This window comes from Charadrius vociferus, unplaced genomic scaffold (assembly GCF_000708025.1).
Source record: "Charadrius vociferus isolate BGI_N301 unplaced genomic scaffold, ASM70802v2 scaffold1339, whole genome shotgun sequence".
In the NCBI taxonomy this organism is placed as follows: Eukaryota; Metazoa; Chordata; class Aves; order Charadriiformes; family Charadriidae; genus Charadrius; species Charadrius vociferus.
In genome coordinates this window covers 162428-173098 of record NW_009650216.1, presented here as the reverse complement: position 1 = coordinate 173098, position 10671 = coordinate 162428, and the positions used below count along the sequence as shown (strand labels likewise).

Below are 10671 nucleotides of genomic sequence, written 5' to 3'. Positions count from 1 at the left end.
GCACCGGCCCCGGGGCAGAAGCACATCCACGTGTCACGTGCCACAGCGAGCACAGAAACGCTTGCACGTGCGATGCCACGGCTCTGCGCGCATCAGCGCTGCACAAACCTGGTACCAGACGCCGCCTGCTCGGCTCTCGCTCCGCGCGCACACAACCTACGAACGCGCAGGTCAGAATCGCTCTGGAGCCAGCGCTGCCGGGTTTGCCGTCACTGCCGAGCAGCGGGAACACACAACCTCGCTCTCTTCCCCAAGCCCCCGCTGAGAGGAAAGAAGTCACAATAACCCTTTAACCTGTGGAATCCCTTCCTTTCCAGAGCATTAGCAAGTCCCGCTTGACTTGCTCTGTAATTAATAAACCTTTTAATTCATCTTATAATGCATTTCCCCAGCCAGGATCAGAAAATATGGAATATTACTGGGTTGGAAAAGCATCTAAAAAATAAAGAGGGGAGACAGCGAGAGGAGGAAAATAAGAAGCAACTGAAAAGGATATGAAGATCCTGAGAGCCAGGCGTTCCAACTAACTAACATAACTTAAAATGGTTCAACTATATATCACTGCAAATAGAGTTCTGACCAAAAAATAATAATTATTTTTTTTTTTTATATATATATTGCTATGTCATTCATTTCAACTACGAGGTTCGAGGTCCTGTGAGAGGCGGTCCTGCGGGAAGCACACCTCCCAGCTCACAGCAGATTAAGGCTTTTGCTTTCCCGCTTTGGAAGGGAAGGGCGCTGAAGCAAACGGATCGCCGCCGGGCAGCTCTGTAGTCCTGGAAGACAGAGGGGCAACAGAGACAGATCCTGCTATCGCCTGTCTGTTGGTCTGAGAAACCACTTTGTAAGCAGCTATGGGCTTGACTTCGAGACCCTGCCCATCTTCGGGACTGTAGTGACGGGAATATTTTGACAAGGATTGTGGACGGAAAGGCTGGTTCACCGCGGAGCCCAGCGCCGCCTCCTGGGGCAGCGCGTGTCCTCCTTGGTTTCTCTCACTGGCAGTGCCAGCCTGCTCTTGCAGCACCCCTTTGGAAGGGATGTTCTCCTGGGTCTCCACGGCTCTTACGGAGGAGGGATGAAGATTGCTTGGCTGCGTAAACCCGGCAGAGGCATACGGAGATCTCGCTGAGGCTGTGGACAGATGCATCGCCGAATCCAGACTTGGGAACATCGGGTTAGCTCTGGGCTGGACATCGCCTCCTTGACTTAGGAAAACGGGTGCTGAGAACGGTTCCTTAGACGTACTATGGGAAGTCAACTCTTCCACACTTTTCTTTTTAGTGAAAGGGGCTCTCAGAAATACATCTGCTTCTTCCGGATGTCTGTGAGACACATTGCCCTTGGAGATAAAAGGAGCTTTGGTAAAGACATCCACCTCATCAGGCACTTTTCTTGAGCTTCGGAAAGGAGCTGTGGCAAAAACATCCGGTTCGTTAAAAACCTCCCCGGTGTGCGACTGAAAGGCAGGGAACAGCATCTCCCCTGCTCTACTCTGGGAAGACTGGGAGTGGGGATCTTCTTTGGAGGCCTCCTGTCTTTCCCTGGGCGCAGACTGCAGGAACCCCGTGCACAGCTTGCAGGTTTCCTCCTCCTCTTCCGAGTCCATCAGTAAAGGCCTGGACCCGCTGCAATCCAAAATATCTCCTTCGTGGTCTGTCCCCTCTCCTTCACTGCTGTAGAAGGAGCTGTTGCTTGAAGGACCATCTCTCGTTAAGTAGTCTGACTCTGAGTTGTGCTGTGTTTTCAGTATCTCAGGCTGAGCCTTGTACAAAGCAAGTCCATCGTTGCCAGAAGGTCCTTTCGAGAGTTCAAGAGCTACAACTGGGAACAGGGCCGGATCCCTCTGCAGACCTAAAAATGCAAGAGAAGAGTGTTACTCACCAAGCTCCATCTCCTCAGTCATAAGAATGAACGGTACTTCTTACACAAGAAACATCATGCCGTTCAGATTTAGACCACCACCACGCATGGAAAATGGGAAGGAGAGGGAGGGCAAATAAAAGGAAATAAAAATGCCCGGGGAGGTATTCACAACACACAAACTGACACACAACTCGGCACTGCCTCACAGCTCGGGGACACCACGAGTACCAGTTTGGAGAAAAGAGATGGAAGATGTTTGACACACAAATGGGCACCCCCAGCACTCTCTCGGCACCATTCCACAAGCTTTGCTCTGCCACCCACGACGACCACCACCACGGGAGAGGCTTCCACGTCGTGACACCGCTGCCTGGAGTGAGGCTCCAGCAAACCGACAGCTTTTGTCGTTTCATTCCGCACTGTCGCTTATCGCCTGCCCTACGAGCAGACAGACAGCTTGGCAAAGCCTCGATTTCTGTCAGCCATCCCACGGATACGCGGGACTACACTTGGGCATGGAAAACAAAGAGGGATGCCCTACAGTCTGCTGAAATAACATACGCGTTTCAAAAAATGAAGGCCGGCCTATAGCTTTTAATGAATCCTGGTAACTACAGCAGCATTATTTTAAACCACTGCAAGACAAATGATTTTAAACGCTCCATACCGTGACTTCAAATCAAGTTTCTAACATTATTATAACAATCTGGCTTGCTTCTGCGTTAGTGTAACAAGACTGCGGGGAGAGGCTTGCTCTTCTGCTCTTCTCCAGTTACAAGAGCCCAAGATAGGGTTGGTTTTGCCTTACAACTCACACAGACAGAACAGAAGATATCTTACCTTCAAAGAACTACTGGCAGCTTAGGAGTATGTCATTGGACTCATGTTAGCAAGAGGATAGGAAAAAGGCACGTGAAAACTAAGCAGTAAGAATTGCAGGAAGAACGAGGAGGGTGAGGAGGTGGTTTGGTATCCTCTGAGCGACGGCCATGCGAGGTATTAACCAACCACCCCGCCGCGACAAAATAGCCTCATCGCGTCCAAACTCTGCCCAGGTTAATCATTCGTGTTTGCAGACCCAGTGCAGCGCGCAAGGCACCGCTTCTTGGTCGAGTCTGTAGACATATGCGAGTTAACCCACTCTCCGGCACGATTAAAGACACAGCAGTCATTCATTAGGCGTCAAAATTGGTATTTATTGGGAAACTATTTGCTTAGATACATTACACTGCTAAACAAAGACAGTGTAGATATGTGAGCATTTTATAAGTTGCTCTACAAAAATACTCTCTCTCTTTCCCAAAGCCTGCGCTGTCAGCAATGGTTTACCTTAGATGCCAATCTCGGATTACAGGAATGGTACGACTACAGTGGTGGTTTCTTCCAGGAGGGTGGTTATACATTTACCAGGCATTATTGTAAGATTTTGGGAATACGGGCTGAAGCAGAGCAAGACCGGTTGCCACATCACACAAATGCCTCAATTACCCCATCCTCGCTGCAATACAGCGTACAGGAGAACAAGGAAAGGAAAAAGGCATTTATCACAGTGAACATTATGCCAACGCAAACCAACGACCCACTTTTCACAAGAACAGCGCAAACAAGTCATTTGCTCAGAATTTTCTTTTTAAAGAGTTACTTGCGTTAGTAGGCGTCTATGTTCATGCAAGCGATGACGTTTAGGACACAGTAAGAGAAGGGCTGACAGGACATAAGCCCGCTCGCTTAGGACAGGAGCGGCACGCTTCTCTGACCTTGGAGGCGCTGGGCGATAGGCAGAATGCTCTGTTTTCAGAAAAATTACTTTTCCCCATGCTTTCTTGCTCTCTCTGCCCACCATAAGCGAGAAGGGCACCAAATACACTTGGAAGCAGTTTTCTCCCTCGCTAAGGGACGTACGGGAGTTGTGAATGACTCTGGGAGGAAAGACGGAAGCGATGCTTCAGTAGGAACTCGTTCCAGCCTTCAGTTAAGAGCTGGGTTCACTCAGAGCTGCGAGGGAATACGGCAAGCAGGGAATGGCCCCGATAGCTTGAAAAGAACAAAAATGGGCACAGCAATATTAAACTGCAGTGGGTTACCTGAGACCCAGGGGGTGGGTTACCGACAAGAGAGGGGCACCATCTACACTCCCAGGTTCTATTTTTCTGGTGTTGAAGGAGGAAGACCCGGCTTCAGACACCATCCCACAGTAACTGATCTCAGGCACCTTTTCTTTGCCACGTTCTTGGGTTCCCTCAGTTTGGTCCTTTAGCAGAAAGCAAAGGGACAGTCCCCGGAGGAGCTATGGCAGCAGCACCACAAAGACGACGACATCCCGGCAGCATTTTCCTTTAGTAACATCTGGCTGCATGTCTAACTAGAGAAGGGCTTAGACATCTCTCACAGTTGTTAATCTCGTATGTTAAAAAAGGTCTGAGCTATGCTTAGACACTGAAATGTGCAATCAACCCAAAAAAGCCCAACCCCCTTTGTGTGAAGGTCAGGTCAGAGCTAACGAGACGAGGTCAGTGCATTCCCGTAAGCAGCCGTTGCTACAGGCTTTGCAGGCGAGCGTTTCAGAGGCGCGTGCTGCATCACTTTTAGGATGACAGAGAATAAGTCCGCCAGCGTCGATGGATGCTTCAGCAGGTCTGAGACCAGCGAGAATGAAGCGCTTGAGGGACCGTTTCACATGAAAAGGCACGGCAGCTCTGCTCTGCCTTACGGTAAAGGAGAGAAAGGGTCACTCCACGAGCTGGTGACAGCACGAGGGCAAAGGACAAACCTCCTGAAACTAAGACAGTGCCGTTTTGTTTGAAGCCCTGCCCCTTGACTGTGATGGCTCGGCTCCCGGTCACGCCAAGGGGACGCTGCACAAGGCCTGGAAAGGTTCAGGCAGATGGTTTGCATGAATCAACACACAGAGCACCCGCAACCCCTCCTGCAAAAAGAGGGGCCTCTTTCGCAGAGGCAGCACTTCCTAACATCTGCCCATGCCAAGATGGGCACCGTCAAGGGGCAGCTGCTCTTTTGTCCCCTCCTCCTCCTCCAGACTGCCGAGAGCTGTGTTACTTCACGGGGAAGCATCCCTTACGCGTGCTCAGGTTTTAACACACGCATCCTCCTAACAGCTGCGAGCTTTACAGCATAAAATCTTTACAGAAGCTTTAGTTCATAGATAAGGTTTCTCCCTACCCCCGTGCATCATCTGCGTAATTTTTTTATTCCCAGGTGAGATATACGTACTAAAGAAACAACTCCTAAACTATACTCAGACTTCCTTTCTGCAGGAATAACCTTCATAATAAAACTCGTTATCATTTGATACCCCAAGGAACGCACCCTGCACATGTTCAGATGGGAACCTGAAGAAGAGACAGTTTACCTCCGAGGTACAGCACTGACACATGGAGTTCCCCCATCTTTTAAGGAAAACAGTGCGCTGAAGTGGCAAAGTACTGAAATAACTGTCAGGAAAGCTGTAAAAGGTTTCCTCTCCCTATTACAGGGGGCTGCGAGGAAGCAGAGCAGTCACCAAGACGATGATCTCGTTTCTGGAGCAGAGCCCAAAACAAGAACGTCAGTGGAGACAGAGGCATTCCTCCAGTCTAAAGCTGCTCCTCCGCCAAATAACTCTCCTGATGTCACAAAGCCGAAGTCAGGAAGGTCTCAACATGTGATAACCGGTTGCTAAGAATCAGCACAATTACTAGTACGTGAGATTACTGGTTTGGCATTTCAAAAGGGTCAACAGACGTCTTATTCCTTCATTCTTGAAACGGTGGAGTTTTTCCTTGTGTTCCGATTCCTAGAAGCAATATCGTTAAACACCAACACAGAACTACCCCCACGTCGTGCTTCCAGGGAGGAGTATCGAAGCAGAACACCAAAGGTCGGCATCACCACCACTATGCCACTGAACAACAATCCGGACAGCAGAATTAAGCGTTTCTGCCCAAAGTCACCGCGCCGTGGCAGAGCTGGGAGCAGATCCAGGCTTCTTCAGAGCCAGAAGATAAGGAATTTCACGTTCCGGTTTTGGCACGCTTGTGCAGCCATTTGCACCGAGCGCAGTGAGTGAGGTGGTACACGCACCAGCCGCGTACCGCGTTCCAGCAGCTTGTGAACAAGACTGACCAACTGGAGACCAACAGCATCGTTCGATTTTCCCCTCACGTGTACTGCGCACGAGCCAGGGGTTACGTGCGCACGTCGTTTTTAAGAAGCAGTCTGTGACTATCTAAGAAAAACATGAAGTGAGGTTCCAGGGGTTAAACTCCCTCCTGCGGAGGGCAGGAGCACAAGTCACACATCAGCAACGTCCTTAAAACAACCCCAGCCAAGCAACCCACCCTTCCTCCCAAGAAACAATGAGATGCGATGCTGCACGTGGAGCCTGTGTGTAGGCACGGCTGTCCCCAGAGCACAGCTGCTTTCAATTACAGAAACAGAAACTAAATACAAAGAAAACCTTCCCCCTCTCCTCTCCACAAGTCTGTTTCCACCAGAGCGATGCAGTTTTCCCAGGCAGCGCCCACACACCTCAGCAAAGAGAAGTTCACGGGAAACTCCTCTCCGTTGGTACGGAGCTGCCCGATGAGCCTCACTCATCAGAGCACTCCCCCACCTCAATTCACGCCTCCCCACATCCGTGTCAGCTACTCCCCAACTCTGACCCATTCCCATGAGAGTTCTTGAACTAGAAAACGTATTGGCTAAAAAGAAATTAACTTCCTACAGCCGCACACACGCTTCAGCCGCTAGAGGGGCACGCTCTGTGCTCAACGACATTTTCTGTAGGCAGAAGCCCACATGCTCCACATTTCGTGTTTGCCTGGGTACCCCAAAACCTGCTCAACTCTGCCTTTGCTCTGAATCGCAGCTGAACTTTCATTGTGATTTTTTTTTTTTAATTTTTAATCAATTTTTAAATAAGGTGATTTTGGAAAGTCACTGGAGGCAATAACCTGCGAGCGTTCAGGCTGACGAATGCCATCACCCATGTACAGGAAGCCCCCTCTAAAAATCATTGTGCTCTACACAGAGATTCACTCAAGCTGCCACGTGCTCGTGGTAAACGGGCTGCGCGAGGACGCAGAAGGTCTGCCACAGAAGCCATCCCTGCTAGGATTCTTCCACCCATCTCTTGAGACTTCTCCAGCAGGCTGCGTAGTGCCTGCAGCCCTGGCCAAGTCCTTCATCCTTGGCCAAGTCCCAAGGACAGCCCGAATTCAGGAAGCTGCACCTTCTGGTTTTGGAACAGATGCTCCCAACACAGTGGATATTGTCTGAATTGCGGGTGCGACACTTGTGCTCATGGGGTTAAAAGATGAACTGGGGAAACTTCCAAAAGCAGCTCAAAACCCAACCCCCCAACATCGAAGTTCCCACTATTCCTTTTAACATCTCGCCACCCCGAAACCAGAGTTTATTCTTGCATCAAGCACAAACTTGACTTGAAAGGAAATTGCCGAGTGTACTGTGGTTGCATTTGTAGTATCCTATCGGGAGGATCCATCAAAATAGTCAATGCCAAGAACGCTACTGCAAGCTCCAGCCTGTTGGGGCAGAACGGCTCCTCTGCCGTCCCACCGTGACCAAACGGCATGTACCGGGCAGAGAGGAGAACCACCCCGCTGTCATTCCACTGACTGTAGGTTTGTGTTCTCTTACTTAACAGCACCCAAGCCTACGACCCTTAAAAGGGACAGAAACATCTCCCATGGCTTCAAGCAAGGCTCCGACCATCGCTATAAGAGAGAATCACTCTTTGGGTACCAAACATCCCCCATGCGGACACTGGATCAAAGTTCAATTTGTTCCTTCACAGCAGCAGCTTCACACAAACTCCTCCATTTTTGACACTAACCTAATGCCTGTAGGACAGTCACATTTTTTTTTGAAAGCTTAAAATTAATCCCAAATATCCACTCATTTCATCTCTCTCGCATTTCCCATTCATTCCGCAAACAAGTGGCAAGTATTTTCTGATGAAGGAGGTCTAGATAATGGGCATCTCTAAAAATGTATGCTTCCATTGTATCGCATTTCCCACCCAGATCCACAAATAGCTACTTGAAAAAGCAATAAAATAAACATTCACATCTGCTTATTTAATAGCATTATTAACAACCCAGTGCATTTATCATTTTTTCCAGAACCCTTGAACAAGTGCCATTAGATTTAAAATCTTAAACATTCTTTAAAAGTACTTTAATTCACAGAAATCTTTGTTTCTAATATACAGTAGATGGTTACTTTTTAAAATCCATTCTTTTTTCATATAATCTCAGTATCTGACTATACAATAACTTTCTATCTATAGCGTCTTCATGTTTTCCAGTCCAGCTTGCCTGTGCTTTAGGAATATAAAACAAAAAAATAATAAAGTTCTATCCACAATTTTACTAAGGTCATTTCCATAGTTCTCATGTAAAGCTTCTCTTGGAAAGTGCAGTATACACATGTAATGATACAACACACTTAAGCAATACTTTTATTATTAAGTGTAGGTTTTAAAAGAAGAGTAATGTAGAGCAGACACAATCGACGGTAGTTCTATTTACAGAATTTGTTAAACTAAGTGTTGGGGTGGGGGAATAGCGGAGAGACTGGAGATAGGAAAGGAGGAGTCACGAACTTTGATGTCTTTCCTTCTCAGCGAGAGGTCAGTACATACATATTTCAGTCGTTCATACTTTCGCACGTGGGGAACTGCACTTTTACTAATACAGCTACATACACATACACAAGGTTAGCAGTAAGCTATTAATTATTCCACTACAGAGGAAGAGTCCTTCTGTTCAGAAAGAGCTTTCAAATACAAGATAGAAATTCCGGACTTCATGACCATAAGCCAATGAAAACAAGTGTAGCGTATCCAGCTAGTTAACAAACTAAGCACGGGAAGGGAAAAAGAAAAGGTAAAACCCATCACGTTGTAGCAGCACTTACTTCAACCCATCTGAACCAAGTGCGTGCCTGTTCCACAAAGACCGATGAGTGGAATGAAGCCCACAGTAACCTTTGTCTACTGAAACAAATGGTTCCATACTGAACTGGTTTGCACTATATGCAGTTACAAGAGAAAACAGGGAACTCAGAACAGATACCAGATGCTTGACTAAAACCAGGATTAAAAATAGACAAACAACCGTAGGACAATTTGTTTCATACACAATTTACAGTAGGTTGGGGGGGGATTTTCTTTTTTCCAGTCAAACACAGAAAAGAAGTCACAGAAAATACATCTGCTGCTGCCACAATGCCCTTTGCATCCAAAAAAGGTCAACAAAATGCTAGTCACAGCCATACTCACATGTATTTGGTTCAAAACTTTGTCATATTTCACTTAGGGTCATTTTTGCAGCTTTAACAATCTGGGGTGGTTTTTTTTTCTTTTTTTCTTTTTTTTTTTCCTTTTTTCTTTTTTCTTTTCCCCCCTCCCCCGAGGAAGCGCAGTTCATTCACAAGCAGGATTGTTAAACAGCAAACCATTAGCTGGGGGCAGTCCGGAAAACTCTCTTCATACGCACCATCACCAGAGGTACTAGGCAAAGACTACTTCAGAGGAACTCGGTGCTTTCTCCTCCTCTGAAGCATATCCTGGCAATTTAGAAACATCAGCTCCCCTAACCTGTACACTGCAGGAGAGGGACATCCCTACCGATTTCACCCGTCCCCTTCCTCCTGCCCATTCATCAGAAAACAGGAACGAAACGAAAACCAAACCCAAAAACACAAACGCAAAGATTGGAACACAGTTGTTCACGCACTACTCTAAGGAGAAAGGAGTCCGTGGTACGCAGGGGTCATACATCAGCTACGATTATCTAATTCATTTACAGTTAGGCTTTCCATGGTGCTATGAGTACATCTCAGCAGGGCGGCTAAGGACGGTGCTCCCTTGAGACACGGGCTAGCAAAGACAGGTGCAGAAGGAACCACAACGGGTTTTCACCAGCTTTAGAGAGGACTACCTGGAGAACCGAGACAGAATCTTTCCCAGGGCATGGGAAGACAGGGAGAAAGGTGGGTGACTGTCTCCTGTTGGCAGATTTGTTTTTCCTTTTAATTAAAGGGGGGGGATGGGGGGGAAGCCCCAAAGAACCACAACTGAAGGTAACTCTTCTGGAAACGAAAACGGAGGATTAGGTACGTTACAGAAACTGCGTCTGCTACTGTGTCACTGCTACAGGTCTATGAGCTGATCCACCAGCAGTAAAGACCTGGCTATGTTGGGAAGACTGGACTCAGAGCTTCCACTGTTGTTTCTAGAATGCCCACCTGAAAGTGTGAGAGATAGGAATTCAGTATTGAACAGGACACACACACACGACAGTTTCAGATGTTCAAGAGCAAGCAAGCAAGAAAAAAAGTCAAAGCAAAACAGAAAATTTGCTCAAGCTGTTCTCATTACTTGCATCCCGACAGCACCAACATTCCCCTGCTTGCTCTCCCACCCTCTCCCCGCCCCCCGCCCCCGCTCGCTAGACCTGCGTGGAAAAACATCACAGCATCCAACAAGTCCCTACAACCCAGTTCTTTTTCCCAGCTGCAGATTTCTGTCCTTACTAAAGGATCTAGAAAGCAATTACGAGAACTCCCACCGCCTATAGAAAGGACTGTTCATAGTTTTAAATCCTGAGAATGAGTTGCTGTTTTAAGGGCATCTTTGAGTTGCCAACTATCTCAAGGGGAGTTGAGCTATCATGTGGCTTCCTATACTCGGGGCTTTGATACTGAAGGAAAGATGCTCCTCTTCAGTCAAGGTAGCCTATCTTGGCCCAAATTTGGCAGAAATTGTCTCTGACTTTC

General features: G+C 47.7%; 1 protein-coding gene across 1 annotated transcript in view; it reads right to left on the bottom strand.

Annotated features, from left to right (window-relative positions):
* Positions 1–703: 703 nt before the first annotated feature.
* The window catches only part of AAK1 (AP2 associated kinase 1), a 55139-nt gene continuing 45171 nt past the window's right edge, over positions 704–10671 (bottom strand). The window contains exon 20 of the mRNA XM_009892970.1: positions 704–1857. Coding sequence (XP_009891272.1) covers positions 704–1857 — 1154 coding nt within the window. The remainder of the gene's footprint in view (positions 1858–10671) is intronic.